Source organism: Talpa occidentalis, unplaced genomic scaffold (genome assembly GCF_014898055.3).
Source record: "Talpa occidentalis isolate TD23 unplaced genomic scaffold, MPIMG_talOcc4v2.1 talOcc4.934, whole genome shotgun sequence".
Taxonomy (NCBI): domain Eukaryota; kingdom Metazoa; phylum Chordata; class Mammalia; order Eulipotyphla; family Talpidae; genus Talpa; species Talpa occidentalis.
In genome coordinates, this window is record NW_023605344.1 from 1 (window position 1) to 17878 (window position 17878).

The 17878-nt window shown below is 47.9% G+C and overlaps 1 protein-coding gene across 1 annotated transcript; it reads left to right on the top strand.

The window, feature by feature from the left end:
• Positions 1-8393: 8393 nt before the first annotated feature.
• Positions 8394-11845, top strand: LOC129145227 (class I histocompatibility antigen, Gogo-OKO alpha chain-like). The gene is made up of 6 exons (XM_054691895.1): positions 8394-8490; positions 8798-9067; positions 9287-9562; positions 10588-10863; positions 10984-11102; positions 11381-11845. Exons 1-5 carry the CDS (start codon positions 8427-8429, stop codon positions 11079-11081), a joined length of 984 nt encoding a protein of 327 aa, XP_054547870.1. The 5' UTR covers positions 8394-8426; the 3' UTR covers positions 11082-11102; positions 11381-11845.
• The last annotated feature ends 6033 nt before the right edge of the window (positions 11846-17878 follow it).

The window sequence follows — 17878 nt, forward strand, 5'->3', positions numbered from 1 at the left end:
CAGTCAGCAGCAATGACAGGTCTCAAAGGTGACCTTGCTGCTGTACCTCAGTGGGCAACATGACCTGGGGTGGTGTGGGGGAGACAGAGAGCCTCTGCTGTCAGATTGGCGGCCGCCTTTGTCGAAGACACTGATGGTGGCTGGTGGTGAAGTGCCCACATACTGTCAACCACTGCCATTTCCGGTGCTGGTTGCACAGTGGGCACAGCTGTCAGGGAGGACTGGGCCCTGTCCTCAACAGTGGCCTCCTGCAGCCTGCCAGAGTGGGTGGGGTTCCATTCAAACCCAGCTGATGCCCCCCAGCTCTCATGCCTAGCCCAGGGAGGTGGCCTCAGTGAAGATGTCTTGTGGCACCCACTGCAGGGCAGCCTTGGTGCTGCCCAGAAGCAGCTCCTCTGGGGGGCAGGGGAGGAGGAGCCTAAACCCTAGGGTTCTTTGCTTAAACCTGGCTTGCTCAGGGGGAGGGGCCATCTGAAGTCTGCCTGGCCCCTGGCAGGAAACCCCCCTCTGCCACTCTCTCTAGAGCTGTGCCCACCAGCTCCCACTTGCACACGCAGGTGCCAGGGCCGGAAACCACTACTGCTGCCGCCAGCCCTTTCAGACTCCTTCTCCTACTGGCCTCTGGCTGTGCCCCCTGGGGCAGCTGTACCAACAAAGCCCGCATGTCCCAGCACTCAGGGGGCAGGAAAGAGCTGGGTAAGCCACAGGGGTCTGGAGTCAGTGTCACACACTATACTATTATATACAAACATACACACATTCACACATATCTATTAATGCCTTTAGTAAATTTTACTTGAAGAATTTCTGTTGTAAATTTGTATCAAATGAGTGACAAATCCACTCAGGGATAGTGTCAAGCCCTTCATATCTCTACTTCACAGTCTGAAATGTTGGGTGGCATCCTGACCCCTTTCTCACACCCCAGATGTTACATTAGGAAATGCTGTAAAGTCTGTCTCTAAATATATCCAGCTCCAATGACTTCCTATTATTTTCCTGATCACACCCAAAAAGCTACCAAATTTTCCATTCTAGAATCTGTGCTAGTTTCCGACATTTATCTTCCACCTCTCACCTTCACCTCTTGATTCTGCACAGCAGCCAGACTGAGGCTTCTGAAGAGAAGTTGCACCATGTCACTCTGTCCAAAAAGTTCCATTGATAACACATCTTACTCAGAGAAAAGATTATGAAATCCAAACCAAACTTCAGTGACAAGCCTAAATATTTGTCAATTATTTCCTTTTATAGAAAAGGATAGGTTTTTCACTTTGAAACATAGCAAAAGCGCAGTTTAGTTAAAAATCCAGCAGCCAAAAATACTAGTTGGCCATCAGGTTTCCCTTTCTAAATTCACTTATATTCACATAATTCTATGCTTATTACATAATGCTTTTAAAAATAAAAACCATCAAAATCTTTAGTTAAATAATACCACATCTGGACTGAATCATGGTAGTATGGATATTTTTTATCAATTCCAGTTTATTTATTCATTGGTAAAATGTAATATTTGACAATATTACCAGAGAAGAAGCTTCCTGTGTGTAGGGCGATGACAGTGTCATCACACCTGCTATGAAGTGGGTCATTTGCACAGTCACTACTAGATTATGGCAGAACTGCTTTCATACTAAGGCTTCCCCGTGAACAAAGTATGACAAGCGGTCATTTCCAGACCAGTATGGAACACGGAGCTCACTCCTGACACCAGGCACCACCTGAATCCTGTATTTATGTTTCCATGTTAGGGTGTTGAGACTTGGTGTTATTAAGCACAAGGAGTTTTTCTTAATGAATGTGGTAGGTTGAAACAAAAGGTCCCCTCAATCATTTACTTTCCCTCCACCTTTTTAAAAAATTATTATTATTTTTTAAGATTTTATTTATTTATTTATTTACACAAGTACTGGGCATAGTCAGAAGCACGGGAGGGTGAGAGAATTCACCAGATCCAGAGCCAGGAGCAGAGCAGGCAGAAGGACTGAAGCACACTGCTGAGGGGAGCAGCAGGCGTCAGGAGAGGTCTGCGCGCCATGTGGGGCCCTCCTCCGGTGGCCAGGGAGCAGCCGGGGATCGAACCAGCACTGCAGAGGCTGCAGGCAGCTTCGCAACCCAGTGCTCAACCACTGTGCCACTGGGGAGGCCCTCTTATTATTATTTTTTAATATTTATTTTATTTATACAAGAACCGGGGAACAGGCCAGATACGTGAGAGGGTGAGAGGATTCACCAAAGACAGAGCGGGGAACAGAACAGGCAGACTGACAAAATACACAGCTGAGGGGAGCAGCGGGTGAGACAGGAGAGGTCTGCCATGCCATGTGGGTTGCTCCAAGGCCGATGGGGATCTAACCCGCACTGCAGAGGCTGTGGACAGCTTCACAGTGCTGTGTGCTCAACCGCCTGTGCCACCAGGGAGACCCTTAAAATTATTATTATTTTTTTAATTTTATTTTTATATTCCCCATACAATTACAACCCCCTTATTTTGACCCCAAGCCCTCCTTTCCCCACCCCCCACCCGCCATAGAGTGTCTCTGGTTCATAGCTGTTTGTCGATTTTGATATTTTCCTTCTTACAGTTATTCTTTTTCCTGGTCCCTTATTTAAGTTTTCTCGATTCCTGCTATGAGTGAGAACATCCGGTATTTTTATTTTTCTTTCTGGCTTATTTCGCTGAGCATGATCCCTTCCAGCGCCATCCGTGTTGCTGCAAATTGCATGTGTTTATCTTTTATGAGTGCTGAGTAATATACCATGGTGTATATGTACCACATCTTCTTGATCCAGTCATCTATTTTTGGGCATTTGGGTTGTTTCCAAAGCTTAGCTATTATAAATAGTGCTGCTATGAACATAGGGGTGCAGGTGCTCTTTGGAATTGATGTTTCTGTGTCCTTTGGTTAAATACCTAGGAGTGGAATTGCTGGATCCTATGGAAGCTCAATGTTTAGTAGGTCCAGAAATCTCCACACAGCTCTCCATAGTGGTTGGACCAGTTTGCACTCCCACCAACAGTGCAAAAGAGTTCCTTTTTCTGCACAACCTCGCCAACATTTGTTGTTGCTAGTTTTTTTAATATGTGCCATTCTCACTGGTGTAAGATGGTATCTCATTGTAGTTTTGATTTGCATTTCCCTGATAACAAGTGATGTTGAAGATTTTTTCATATGCCTGTTGGCCATTTGCATTTCCTCTTCAGAGAGGTTTCTTTTTAGCTCTTCTGCCCATTTTTTGACTGGATCATTTTCTTTGTTTTTGTTGAGTCTCATCAGCTCTTTGTAGATTTTTGTGATCAGTCCTTTATCATTAGTGTTGTGTGCAAAAATGTTCTCCCAGTTGGTTGGGTTTCTCTTTGTTTTGGTTATTGTCTCTTTTGCTGTACAGAAGTTCTTTAATTTGATGTAGTCCCAGCTGTTTATCTTTGCCTTCGCTATCACTGCTTTGGGTGATGTGTCTGTAAAGATGTCCTTGATGTGCATATCACGTAGTGTTTCGCCTATATTTCCTTCTATGTATTTTATGGTTTCAGGTCTTATGTCTAGTTCCTTAATCCATTTTGAGTTGATTTTTGTATATGGTGTGAGGTAGTGGTCAAGCTTCATTCTTTTGCATGTAGCGACCCAGTTTTCCCAGCACCATTTATTGAACAAATTTTCTTTGCTCCAATGCATATTCTTTGCTCCTTTGTCAAAGATTAGTAGACCATTAATCTGTGGGTTTATTTCTGGATTTTCTATTCAATTCCATTGGTCTGTGTGTCTGTTCTTGTTCCAATACCATGCAGTTTTGATGATTATGGCTTTGTAGTATAGTTTGAAGTCTGGGAGTGTGATGCCTCCATTCCCTTCTTTTTTTTTTTTTCAGGAGAGCTTTGGCTATTTGGGTTTTTTGATGATTCCATATGAATTTCATCAACAATTGTTCTATTTCTTTGAAGAATGACATTGAAATTTTGATTGGAATAGCATTGAATCTGTATATTGCTTTTGGTAGGATGGCCATTTTAATAATGTTTATTCTTCCAATCCATGAGCAGGGGATGTCTTTCCATTTCTTTGTGTCTTCTTCTATTTCTTTTAACAGTATTTTATAGTTTTTTTTGTATAGGTTCTTTGCCTCTTTTGTTAGATTTATTACCAAGTATGTGATATTTTTTTTGTTTCAGTAATAAAAGGGATGGTTTTTTTGATTTCTTCTTCTTCAGATTTATTGTGTGTGTATAGGAAGGCTACTGACTTTTGCATGTTGATTTTGTATCCTGCCACTTTACTGAGCTAATTGATTAGTTGAATTAGTTTTTCTGTGAATTTTTGGGGTTCTCTATGTATATTATCATATCATCTGCAATAGTGATAGTTTGACTTCTTCTTTTCCTATTTGTATTCCTTGGATGTCTTTCTCTTGTCTTATTGCTCTGGATAGGACTTGCAGTATTATATTGAAAAGCAGTGGTGAGCGTGGACATCCTTGTCTTGTTCCAGATCTTAATGGAAATGCTTTCAGCTTTTCACCATTGAGAATGATACTGGCTGTTGGCTTGTCATATATGGCTTTATGATGTTGAGGTATGTTCCTTGCATCACGAGAATTTCAGACCCTTAAAAATTATTGATGAGACAATATAAGTTATAGATTCACTGTCCGGAAAGACACAGTCACCTCTTAGGTCACCCCTGGTATTTATGCAAGAGGTTGGTTTCTCTTGGTCTCTCAGCATGACCAAGATTAGGAAGATACAAGGAAATAGATTTTTTTCCCCATAGAATGAACCAAAACAGTATCTCAAGGTGGACAAAGGGAGAGTTCAGTTTAGCTGGAGAGGAGTGTCACAGCTCAGGATGCTGGGCTGGATGTTTTGTACTTTTGTACTGGGACCAGGTAGTATTTACAGACACAATAGGTGCTTTTTTTTTTTTTTAGAGCCTGAGCCAAATTGGGCTAGTTTTCAAAAATGCAGCTCAAGGGCATGTCCCATGGAATTGAGATAGAGCATTTTATGATCTCTGCAGCAATAAAAGAAAAGTACCCGCAAGAACGGTGCAGAGACAAAGCAGGGGCATCCCCGTAGCTAAGTCGGAGGCCCTCCAGTCACACCAGGACCATGCACCGTGGCCTCTTGATTGGCTATGTCAAGACTCAAGTCTAAGTGACTTACTAAGTAAGAGAAGCAACAGGTGCAACCAGAGAAGACTGCACCTGAAAACTGGTTTCAACTTTAGCATGCAGGAGAGAGGTGCACCCTTTTGCAAGACAAAGAGGAAGTTCCCATCCACAACAGGAAGGCGGTGTCCAACACCAACCCCTATCTACAGGAGGCGTCCCTCCTCTTAAACTCTAGCCGTGGGTGATGAACAGTCTCCTTGCTCACGGGGGTCTATTGGGCTTAATCACTCCCTTTCCAGCGTGACTGGAACACAATGTATGGACTTATCTGTCTCACACCGAACACAAGGGGAGGGGTCCTGGACTTTGTGGGACTCTACTGGTGACCCCGACCCTGTCTTTTTACAAAGGGCACCCATTCCCAGTGTCTAGTGAGATTATAGTAGCCACTCTCCTTGTCTGAGCATCACTGGGGAGGGGATGAGATGCCCTGTGAGCAGCCCTGGCTGCAGGCTGGGGTGGGGGGAGTGAAGGAGAGGAGAGGAGTCCTTGGAGCTGCCCTGTGTCTGAGGCGCCATCTTCTCTCCCCACAGCCTCTCTCTGCAGCCACTTGACCACACCCTGGAGACTGTAAAGCAGATGATTTTCCTTTCCACTCCCTGTTGCTGGAGACCAGCCCCAGCTAGAAATTGTGTCAGGGGTCTCAGAGAGGAGAGGACGGCATCGGCCAAGTTTCTCTTGCAGGGCTGAAGGGAAGTGGAGCGAGGTAGAAGTGAGGAAGACACAAACACTTTAGTTCGTACAAGTATCTCCTACTGAGGGTCTCACTGGGTCTCCCCAATGCCCAGACCTTGTCAAGAGACAGTATGGGAGGCGCAGCCTGCTGCACCCTGTGCCACACTTCAAGTGTTCAACAGTTAGAGGCACCATATTGATCAGTGCATATGTAGAACATTTCTTTCTTCCTGAACATTCTATTGGACAGCACAGCTCTTCATGCTTTGGGAGCATCAAGTCAGATGCATTAAACACATATAAAATCAAGGGGCCAATATTATCTCTCTTAAAGATGAGGTGAGGTCCCTGGATGGAAATACATATTACGCAGGTGAAAAACAAAATAAAAAAAGATTATCAGTGGGTCTGTTGCCTCCAGACACAAACTGTCCCAGTTCCAAAAAGAAGCACCTGTATCTCCACCTCCCTTCTCAGACTGAGCACTTTCTCATCATCTCTGAGAAATGAGTGCTCTTCCAGGGAGTCCAGAGGCAAAGCTCTAAAAAAAACTTAGGAAGCTGGAAATCCAAACCAAGGAGATGGCAGAGACTCTCCCTGGTTCACTGAGAAAAGCATTTCCAAAGTAGGTCTGTGGAGCTGTTGAGGTCACCCAGAACCTTTCACGGGATCCAGGAGGTCAAAACTATTTTTATAACATCTCTTAGACACCTTTCACCTTTCACTATTTTGACATTTGCTAAGGTAAAACTTAGTAAAAATGGAAATTATAGTACCAACTGCAATAGTAGTTATTGTTCACCCCACTTTCTCTCAGGAAAAAAAAAATCCAGACCAGTGTCACTTCAAAATGTCCTGGTTAAATCACAAAAGCGTATTTTCTATTTATCATCCTGAAATCCACATTTTTTAAAGGTCTGAAATGATGACAAGGAAGTGCACATAAGGCATGTCTGCTACAGTCCAAAGGGCCGTGTCCCAGAGGGAAAAATGTATGAAGTGAATTCACCTCTTCTTTTAGGCAATATCATTTTTAATTGAAGGAAGGAATGGCTAAAACCATGGTTACTTAGACTAGTTGAATTGGCAGACACTTTCCTGAACATGAAGGTGAGTCTGTCCCTTTTAAAAATCAACTGATGCCACTTGTTGCCTTGATAAAATGTAAACTCCCAGAGAAAATCAGAATTATGGAGAATTGTGTCCTATCACTATAAACTTGACAACTTACAGTATGGACTAATTTTTCTTTTGGGATCTGTGGTAAAAATAAAACATGTGATTTTTGATAACTTGACCCCAGTGTTATTAACACTATATAGCTGTATCACACGCAGTGAAACAATAGGTAACTTTTTTTAAAAAAATCATACAATTGTAAAAGATCCATTAATATACAGGAGAAGCCTAGGGAGTTAATGTAACAGAATAGGAAATATTCAATGACATTGCTTCAGATTTCACTTTGCAAATAACCTTTGAGAAAATATTGCTTATATAGTTATGATTTCGTATGAAAGTTGTAACAAAGTTGAATATTCATAATCTGAAAAGGTTATTAAAATACGCTAATATTAAAAAGGTTATTAAAATATTTACAATTCCTACATATTTCCATGAGATTGTATATTTTTTCATAGATTTCAAACAAAACATTAAATGTAGAAGAAACTATGAAAATAAAAGATCTTCTAATGAGGCAAAAATGACACAACAATATAAAATGTAAAATTTCCCCTCTTTTCATTATCCTTATATTGACAGAAAGTTATTTTCTTAAAAATGCTTTGTTAGGGTCTCCTGCTGGTGCAAGGGGTTAAGACTCAACCTAGGAAGCTACCTGCAGCCACTGCAGCATGAGTTCAATCCCTGGCCAGGAAGTTACTCACATGGTGCAGCAGACCTCTCCTGTCTAGCCGGCTGCTCCCCTCAGCAGTGTGTTCAGTACATCTGCCTGATGTGCTCCCCACTCTGTCTCTGGTGAATTCTCTTACCCCAAGCATCTCTGGCCTGCACGGCAGCTCTTGTATGCATAAATAAATCTTTTTTAAAAAATGCTTTGTTAGCATACATTGGTTATTAATATTCTAAAGTAAAGAAGTAATACCATCTTAAAAAGCCTTTATTCTAGTAAAGCAAATATTTAAAGCTATAACCCACATAAAAATTATGCATGGGATCCGTAATAATTTGTGAGACTGTAGAGACATCCTGAAAGAAAAATGTTTTGAGAATCGCTGACCCAGTTCCTGGGCCAGGACTCTGGGAGACTGTGTGACAAAGGTTTTGGTGCAGGAGAGGAGGGGTGTCGGGGTGTGGCTTTCAAAGTGTCACTACCCCAGGCGCTCTCTGTGGCGGGAAGGTGACTGTCCGGGCTTCCTCACCTCCCCAGTTTCACGTGTCACAGCCTGAGTCGGGTCCTCCCTCCTGGATACTGGTGACTCACCCCAGGGCTCACTCCCCATTGCCTGGAGGTCTCCAGAGCAGCCAATCAGCAGCCCCGCGGCTCCCGTTCCAAAGCCCTCGCCCGCCCGCCGGGACTCCGTCTCCCCAGCCCGGGTGGGGGCGCGTCCTGGGGGATGGGGGGCGCAGCCCTCCTGCTCCTGCTCGCGGGGGCCGCGGCCCCGAGGGAGACCCGGGCGGGTGAGTGCGGGTCGGGAGGGGACAGGGCGCTCCCAGAGGCGGGGGCGAGGGCGCGGGCGGGAGTGGGAAAGGCGCGACCTCGCCGCCGCCCTAGTTGTCCCCCCACCTCGGCCCCGCCCTGTCCTGGCCCCTTTCCGTCCCCCGAGACCCCAGCCTCCTCTGGCCCCCCGAGTCCCGGCCATGTTAGTCCCGCAGCCGCTTTTCACTCTCACTCGTCTTTCACCCACTTTCTGTCTCGTGGGCGCCCCCTGGGACTCGAGCCCCCGAAGGGGAGAAGAATAGCCCGGGTCTCCCCTCCCGCCCCCAGGCCCCCACTCCATGAGGACTCTCGACACCACAATGTCCCGGCCCGGCCTCGGGGAGCCCCGCTTCATCGTCGTGGGCTACGTGGACGACACGCAGTTCGCGCGGTTCGACAGCGACTCCCGGGGTCAGAGCGCGGAGCCGCAGGCGCCCTGGGCGGAGCAGCTGGGGCAGGAGGTGTGGGACGAGGAGACGCGGATCCTAAGGGACCAAGCACTATGGTCCCGAGCGCAGCTGCACACCCTGCGCGGCCTCTACAACCAGAGCGAGACCGGTGAGCTGGCGCGGGGCCGGGCCGGGTCAGCACCCCCATCCCCACGGACAGGTGTGGGGGGGTCGCTCAGGGTCTCCCCCTCCAGGCTTCTCTGCAACCTGCCCGGGAACAGCCCGCGGGACTTTCACCCCGTTTCATTCTGTTTAGTTTATTCCCGGCGGGGGGCGGGAGGTCGGGGTGACCGCGGGGTGATCACGGGGTGACATGGGCCTGGGACAGGCTCTCACACCCTCCAGGGGATGTTTGGCTGCGAAGTGGGGCCCGACGGGCGCCGCCTCCGCGGGTACCTTCAGTTCGCCTACGATGGCGCCGATAACCTGGCCCTGAACCCGGACATGCGCTCCTGGACCGCGGTGGACACGGCCGCTCAGATCACCCAGCGCAAGTGGGAGGAGGAAGGTCGGGCAGAGAGATTCAGAAACTATGTGGAGGACAAGTGTTTGAGGTGGCTGCGCACATTCCTGGAGTACGGGAAGGAGACTCTGCAGCGCACGGGTAAGAGGGGCCTGGAGGCCTCCCGGTCCCCCCCTGCCTGGAGTCACTGGGGGAAATGAGTCCTCTCTCTAGTCCCGAGAGGGGGACTCCCCTGGGTTTCATGTTCTGCACTAGAGAGACTCCCAGAGACTCCGGCTTCTCCTGAAGGACAGTGAAGGGATCCCGTCTCTCCTGAGAAAGACAGACAGTCCCTGACATCACGCGTCACCGGGTCCTTTTGACCAGGGGCCTGTTTGAGAACCACGAGTTTCTCTCTCAGTCTTGTTTCTGGTCTGAGAACATTTTCAGTTATGTGATTCCTGCTTTTCTGTGTCATTCACCTTCCACCCAGGACAGGAATAAAAAGTCTGTGCTCCACTCCCTCTGCTTCATCCTACCCTGGGTTTTCCTCCTCATTCTAGGACTTTCTAAGGAATAGGAGAATCTCACAGATTCCCCCAGATTAGCCTGTTTTTTACATTTTATGCTTCTAGCTGTTACAGGGAAAACCCCAATATAAAATGGGGTTTCCTGGCTGTGGGTCCTCACCTGCACGCTTAAAGGGGACTTATGAATGCTAAACTGCAGACACACACAAAAGGTTGCTAAAAGGTTTATTTACAAGGAAAGGGGAAATGGGAAATGACTAACTCAGGGAGAAAAAGGAGATAAGTTCTTAAACGCACCCTGCCCGTTCTGCTGACCTGGAATCCCAGTGACCCACAGAGGTGGCGAAAACCTAGCACGCCTGGTGGCCAACCCAGAGACTCCCGGCCTCTTGACCAGTTAAATACTCAAATGGAGAGCCTAATTGCTTAACTCCACCCTCAGGCCCTCGCAACCTTCCCTTTGGTGATCATGGGATTTGTAGTTCCCAGTGTCGTGGGGGTGGAGTCCACAAAGCCTGTAAGGAGTTTGCTCAGGGCATCCTTCACCCCTGTCATTCCTGCCACGCCAGTTGTCTTGTCCATTGTGAGGATGGTCTCACGATGATTCCTCAGTGTCCATGGAGGAAACACAGTGAGTTTTCTGATTTTCCACCTCAGATCCCCCAAGGACACACGTGACCCACCACCCCACCTCTGAGCATGAGGTCACCCTGAGGTGCTGGGCCCTGGGCTTCTACCCTGCGGACATCACCCTGACCTGGCAGCGAGATGGGGAGAACCTGACCCAGGAGATGGAGCTGGTGGAGACCAGGCCTGGGGGAGATGGAACCTTCCAGAAGTGGGTGGCTGTGGTGGTGCCTTCTGGAGAGGAGCAGAGATACACGTGCCATGTGCAGCATGAGGGACTGCTGGAGCTCCAAGTCCTAAGATGGGGTAAGGAGGAGGATGTGGGCACAGAGGCTATTCTCAGGGCCATCAGGAGCCTTTCTGGAGCCCTTCAGAGGGTGAGGATGAGGCCTGGGCCTCAGGGTATGATCTTCCTTTCCCTTCCAGTGCCCCCTGCTCAGTCCTCCATCCCCACCACGAGCACCATTGATGCCCTGGTTCTCCTTGGAGCTATACTCACTGGAGCTGGGGTGCTGCAGCTGTGATGTGGAGGAAGAAACGCTTAGGTAGGGAAGGGAGTGGGGGATCTTGTCCACTGAAGGCTTTCAGGTTCCAGGGAGAACTTGCCCTGCCTGGTTAATGGGAAGCAACTTCCACACACACAGGTGTTGCCCAGAGGGCATTTGGTCCAGTCCCCCCTCACCTCCTTTCTTCATTTTTCTCAGTCCTGACCTGGGTCTTTAGTCACAGTTCTGGAAACTTCCCTGTTGTGCAGGATTAAAAGATTCCTTTAGGTCTTCTGACCTGACTCCTCCTTGGTCTCACATGATGTTTCTTCCCACAGGAGGACAAGGAGGAAGCTACACTCAGGCTGCAGGTTTGATCCCTGAGCCCCTGGGGACAGTGTAAATGGACTCCATGGGGGAGTCACCCTCATCACTCCCTCCTGTGGTCTCATCTCTGACCAGGCTCTGTTTTGTTCTCAACCAGGCAGCAATAGTGCCCAGGGCTCTGATGTGTCTCTCAGCCCCTAAGGATCTTTTACAATGAACCTGATGAGGCTCCTGTTGTGCACACCCTGGGCACCAGGGTGATTTGTCACTGTTTTTGTTAACTGTGATATTGAGCATTTGTTCATATTTTTATTTTTCTATGTCTACATCAGTTGCTATGTCTATAAATAATAATAAATAAAATATAATAAATAAAAAGATTTATTTATTCATGCATACAAGAACTAGGGTACAGGCCAGATGCACGGGAGGTGATCAGATTCACCAGAGACAGAGTGGGGAACAGAACAGGCAGACTGCTGAGGGGAGCAGCGGGTGAGATGGGAGAGGTCTGCCGCGCCATGTGGGATTCTCGCCCGCCGGCTGGGATCGAACCTGCACTGCAGAGGCTGCGGACAGCCTCACAGTGCTGTGCTCAACCGTCAGCACCACCAGGGGAGGCCTGGAAGTCAATTTTTTTTTTTTTTGCTCTATTTATAACACTGTTTTTGTCCATATTAAAATTGGGTTATTTCTTGGTGATCAATGAGTTTTAAGCATTATTTGTAAATTCTTGATACTGTCCTTTATCAGTTTCATGATATGCAAATGTTTTCCCCTACTCTGTGACCTGAACTCCTTTACTGACGGGAAAACAAGCATCATTGTCCAGACAGAAGCATGGATATATTTTTTTAGAGAAGAAAAAATTGCTAACTGGTTTTGAGCAGATACTGGCTGACCGGGATGTTGGGGGATGGAAGGGAATGACTTACTTATGCTATCCTTGAGTGTTATTTAAATGTCCTTGCATGAGCATGAAATATGCTTTCAAAAATACATTACACTTCATTCCTCAATTTATAAAACTCCTAACACATCATGTCCAAATCACGTGTTGAGATCAGACTGGCACGTGGGTTACAAGTGATGGACCCGCACGTCATAGTCGCACAGTCATGGTTTCTCTCAGGGGTCACTCTGGTGTTGTCCATTCTGTGGGTGTTGGACAAATGTATAATGACCTGTGTCCATCATGAGAATATCATGCAGAGTATTTTCACTGCCCCTAATGTCTTCTGTGCTCCAAGGAAGCAAAAGCAAAAAGAAACCAATGGAATCACATGAGACTAAAAAGCTTCTATATAGTGAGTGAAACTCATTAAAATGAAAAGACAACATCAAGTTGGAGAAAATTTTTACACATCATCAATCCAAAAAGGAGTTACTATTCAAGATCTACAACGAACTGCAAAACAAGAAAACAGCTGAATAAAAACAGGGGCGGAGAAGCTAAATAGATACTTTTGTAAAGAAGACATACAGATGGCCAATAGGTATGTGGATAAATGTTTGTCATGTGCTGTCAGGAAAATGCCAATTAAAATCACAATGAGTTACTACCTTACATCTGTGAGAATGACCCATTGAAGGGTGCGGAGGAAAAGGAACTTTCTCTGGTACATGGTGGGTGGGAATGAAGTCTGGTCCTGTTAGTGGGCAGAATGTGGGTTTCCCAGGAAACCCTGTACACTCTACATGGGATCTGCCATCAGCTGAATAAAGACAAAACATACTCCAAAGCATAAGACTTTCAATAGAAAAGAACTTTAATACACTTAGCGTGCAACAGAGAATTAGTGTGCAATAGAGCAAAGAGAAAGAATATAGTTAGAATAGGTCGCAAGTGAAGCACCCAAAGCTACCCGTCCCCTCATGGGTAAATGCCCAGCAAAACAGGGTTGGCCCAAAGCAGGCCCACTGGAGCCTGAATGCCTGCCACAAGGCTAAGGCACCTAATGGTAGAGACCCATGGGACAGGGGCAGGAGGAGCCAGTCAAATCTGGAGGGAAAAGAGCAAAATCAAAATCCACATCAAGATAACAGTTGCCATTGCCAGCATCTCCATGGGCCTCTCACCCAAGTCTTTGTCTCTTTTACATGTCTCTTTTTGTGGCCCCAATTCCCTGGCACAAGTCCAAGCCTGGCTGCTTCTTCACATGTCTCTCTGCTCCACGCGCCTCCTCCAGTCTTCTTTCCTCATCTTACTCCACATCCTCCTCCTCTTCCTTAACTTCTCGTCCCTGCTCAGCCCCACCTTTCCTTGGGTGGGGTGGTAACCTGGAACCTCTCTTTTCTATGGATAGCAAAATGGTCCTGCCCCTATGGAAAACAAATGAAGGTTCCTCAAAATATTCAAAATAGACCTGTCCCATGGTCAAGCATTCCATTCCTTGGTATTTATCCAAAGACGGTAAAACACTAATTCTGAGGAACATGTGGTTCCTATGGTCACTGCAGCACTGTCTAAGAAATGGAGACAACCTAAGTGCCCAACGGCAGGTAAGAGGATAAAGAACACAAACTATATATACACAATGGAGTACTACTCAGCCATGAAAAATAAAAATACTGACTTTGCAACAAGGATAGATATGGATGGGATGATGCTAAGTGAAATAAGTTTGAAGGAGAAAGTTAGATACTGGATGATTTCATTCATATGTGGAATATAAAGAAACAAAGCAGGCACAGGTAAAACTAAACCAAAACAAACTCTAGAAATATGACTGTAGAATTGAAGCTATGGGGTGGAGGTAAGAGCAGGAAACAAGGTAGGGAGAGGGCCCAGTGGACTATGGTGAAGACTGTGGGTCCCCTTGTGGTAGGCGTGATGTGGTAACAAACATCTGAAGAGGGGTGACCCTGGGCCTGGGAACACATACAGTGTGTAATGCAATGTTACCTCAACTGAATAATACAATGAGGGGAAAAAGAAACAAAAAAAGCAAATTGTCTCCTTTATCAATCACTGACCTCAAGACATTGCCTTCGCCTCCTCACTGTCATGCAGGCTGAGGGGCTGATTTCCCACAAGGTCAGAGGCAGGAGGTGCAGGGACTCCTGGGGCTGCTCACACCCTGCTGAGTAGAGACACTGCAGAGAGGGTGCCTCTGAGGGGAACCAGAGACAGAGGGTCAGAGTAACCCCAGGATATACAACACAAGATGATGGGAAGACAATTAACATCAAGCCACAGAATAAATGAATTGAAATCACACACAGAGTAGAGAGTGTCAGAACAACACCTCAGTAAATGCAGTTTCATGGAGAAGCAGTTTCTGAGCAGGACTGAAAAAGCACAGGACCAGAAGAAGAGGCTGAGGTTTAGAAATATCTCATGGTTGGCTTGAGGTGTAAGGAGCTGGGCAGGACACCCCTCCAGGGCCCTGCTAGGATGTGGTGGTAACTTCACCCCTGACAGCTCCCTCCCCCAGTTGCCAATGTTCATCTTCAGTCCCCTACGTTCATCTTCCTTGGAGTCACCGTAGAAAACCCACAGGCCTCAAAATGAGGTTGTTCCATGCGCTGCAGCTACTTTCTCTCTAGACCAGAGCTGTAGGGAGCCACACAGGGGGAGGGAGGAGTATGTGTCCTGCTGGCCTGGCCCAGGGGCAGGATTAGTCCAGGTCACCCCAGTTCCTGAGCTGAGCCTTTGTCCACAGTCCAGGAAGGGAGGGGAGATGGAGCAGGGTCTGTTGCGCCGGGCAACACCACACTGATGAAGAAACGGGAGTCATGCAGCAGGCTACATGATGCAGGATGCTGCTGAAGAGGAAGATCCTGGCCATTTTTATTGCTAGAATAATCATACAGCGTCAGCTACATGGGGTAGGAGGACAAGGAGGAAAGGGTGGGTGAAATAATGAATGCCATCTTGGGCTTCAGCGGGACAGGAGTCTGCTGACCAGATAATTCTTATCTGCTTGATGATCAAGTATTGGAATTGAAACCAGACCCCAGACTCAGGACCATGGGCCTAATCTTATCAACAAGGCAGCCCACTGGTCAGCTTCTGGGCTCCCTTGTCACACCTTGTGATGCATCGCCTTCCCAGAGTGATCAAGCTTTCTCCCTTGAAAGATTTGAAAGGCACCTTGTAAGTTTTGGCTCCCATGACTGAGTGACTGGGCAGCTCTGACCTTGTGCAGGAATGCAGAACTGCAGGTCACACAAATGGCCGCTGAACAGGCTGCTCAAGATTAGCGGACCCACCAGGGTCTCTCTCAGCTCCTAGGGGAAGATGGAATGTTAGAGGGGCGAACTGACGTTTCTTTCTCATTCTGGGGCTCTCCCGTCTCCCCAGCGCAAACCTCCATGTGCAGCAGGGAGAGGAGGTCAGGTCAAACCCAGGCTGCTTCCCCCACGCCTCTCCCCACTAGTGTTCAGGATGCATCTCCTTGTACGCATGGCCGCGCTGGAGGAGAGCACGGAAAGGTAAGTATCATTATGGTATTTGCTACTGGGTTTGGAGGTGAGTGTTTTTTACTATAAAAGATCTTTTATTTGGGTTGTTGCTGGAACAAGGCTGTGCAATTAGAAAAACACCTGGGAGAAGGAGAAAGTGTTGAATTGAGTTTTCATAATGCAACCAAAAGAAAAAAAGGGGGAAAAAGTCAACAATGAAAATAAGAGAAACATTTGCATGAATTATTCAGTTTAACCCATGACACCCTGGAAGTTGTCAGATACCATGATCCCAGCATAACTAATGACTGTGGGGAGTGAGACTCAGAAGCGCAGCCCAGGCCACACATTGGGCGACCCAGGGTTCTGACCACCCAGGGCCCCCTGCTGTGGCAGCTGCAGTGAGGAAGGGTCTCTGAGCTGAGGAGGCTGAGGCCTCAGTGTGGTCACATCCACTGGAAACATCCAGAGTGAGGGTTGGGTCCTCTTAGTGACGGGCAGCCACTACCTGCCCAGCCAGCTCTTCTATTGACAAGTCAAATTAAAAAACATTCCTCCTGATGTTGCTCTGGTACTGGAGGCAGGTGGGGTGGGGGAGAAAGTGGACACCTCCACAAGTGGACACCTCATCACCATGACAGGCCCTGTGGGCCCTCCCTGCCTGGTGTGGGGAGCAGAGAAGGCAGGTGGGAGTCCATGTTGACAAAGGCCTGGGGCGCCGTGGGGAGCAGAGACTGGAGAGGGTGAGAGTGTGCGGGGCAGGGAGGAGGCTCCTGTGGTCTCACCAGGGCAGGTGTGGTCACCTCCTCCCTGAGCGTCTCCTCTGCCCTCCCTTGTTCACCTTCCTCACCCACCTTGCAGGACAGTCATGGCCTTGGGGTCCCTACTGGACACCCCTGGAAGAAGTGACCTGCAGCACATGCCTGGACAGAGGAGGCCCCTGGGAGCATCTCCTGTGGCCACAGCTTCTGCCAGGCCTGCTCTCAGCTGAATGACTCTCTGACCCGCCGAGGTCACTGTTTGCTTTCCATGCTGCCAGGAGCCACCACAAGAGGGAACAGCAGGTTCAGTTTTATTCTGGTCAGTTTGTCCTCTGGGGGCAGACTTGCCCAGAGGTCATTTTCCTGCTTCTACATTAAATCTGGATCCCTGCAGCCTGGTGCAAGTGGTGGGGTATGACCAGCTTTGCTGAGGCCCGCTTCAGTAGCAAGCCTTGACAGAAGCCATGGGGAGAGAGGCCCATGGCATTCTAGGCCCAAACTCAGCATGCGGACTGTGGGCCTCCCTGAGCTCCAGCAGCGTTGGCCTGGGCTGTGCTGTGGCAGGTGGGAGACTGGCCTGGTGGGCTGTGATAGAGGGGTGCCTGCTCTGGATGCTCAGGTGAGCATCTGGCCCTGCTGAAGCCCACACCCACTGTGATCCCTGATGCTGAGGGGAGAGGGGACCTTACTGTGTGCAGCCTATGGGCCTGTTTGATGCCCTCTGAGTGACAGCGGCCTGCACTCCAGGGTGAGACTATCTGACCTCAGGCATCTGGACACACTGACAGGTGTTTCATTTGTGAATACAGTGCCAGAATTGTAATGGACCAATCAGATTCAAGCTCTCACAGCTGTCATTCAAGATTTTTTTGTTTGTTTGTTTTGTTTGTTTGTTTTAAAAGAGATTTTTATTTTTACTTACATATGCACACAAGAACTGGGGTTTAGGCCAGAGATGTTGGGGGTAGGAGGATTCACCAGAGTCAGAGTAGGGAGCAGAACAGGCGGATCTACTGAAATACATTGCTAAGGGGAGCAATGGACTAGACAGGAGAGGCCTGCTGTGCCACGAGGGTTGGCTCCCTGGCCAGGGATCAAATTCATGTTGTAGTGGCTGGCAATAGCTTGATTGTGCTGTGTCTTTAACCCCTGCGCCACCAGGGAGCCCCCCACCATTCAAGATTTTTGAGACCATCCAGGCATCTAAATGGACCAATCTGATTGGAGCTCCACTGGCACCAACCAAACAGCTGGGATTATAAAGGGGCCAATCAAGCTTGAAAGGTGGCGTCCTGAAGAGGATACAAGCCAGAGCAGCAGCCATTTGAGCCTGAGCCACTT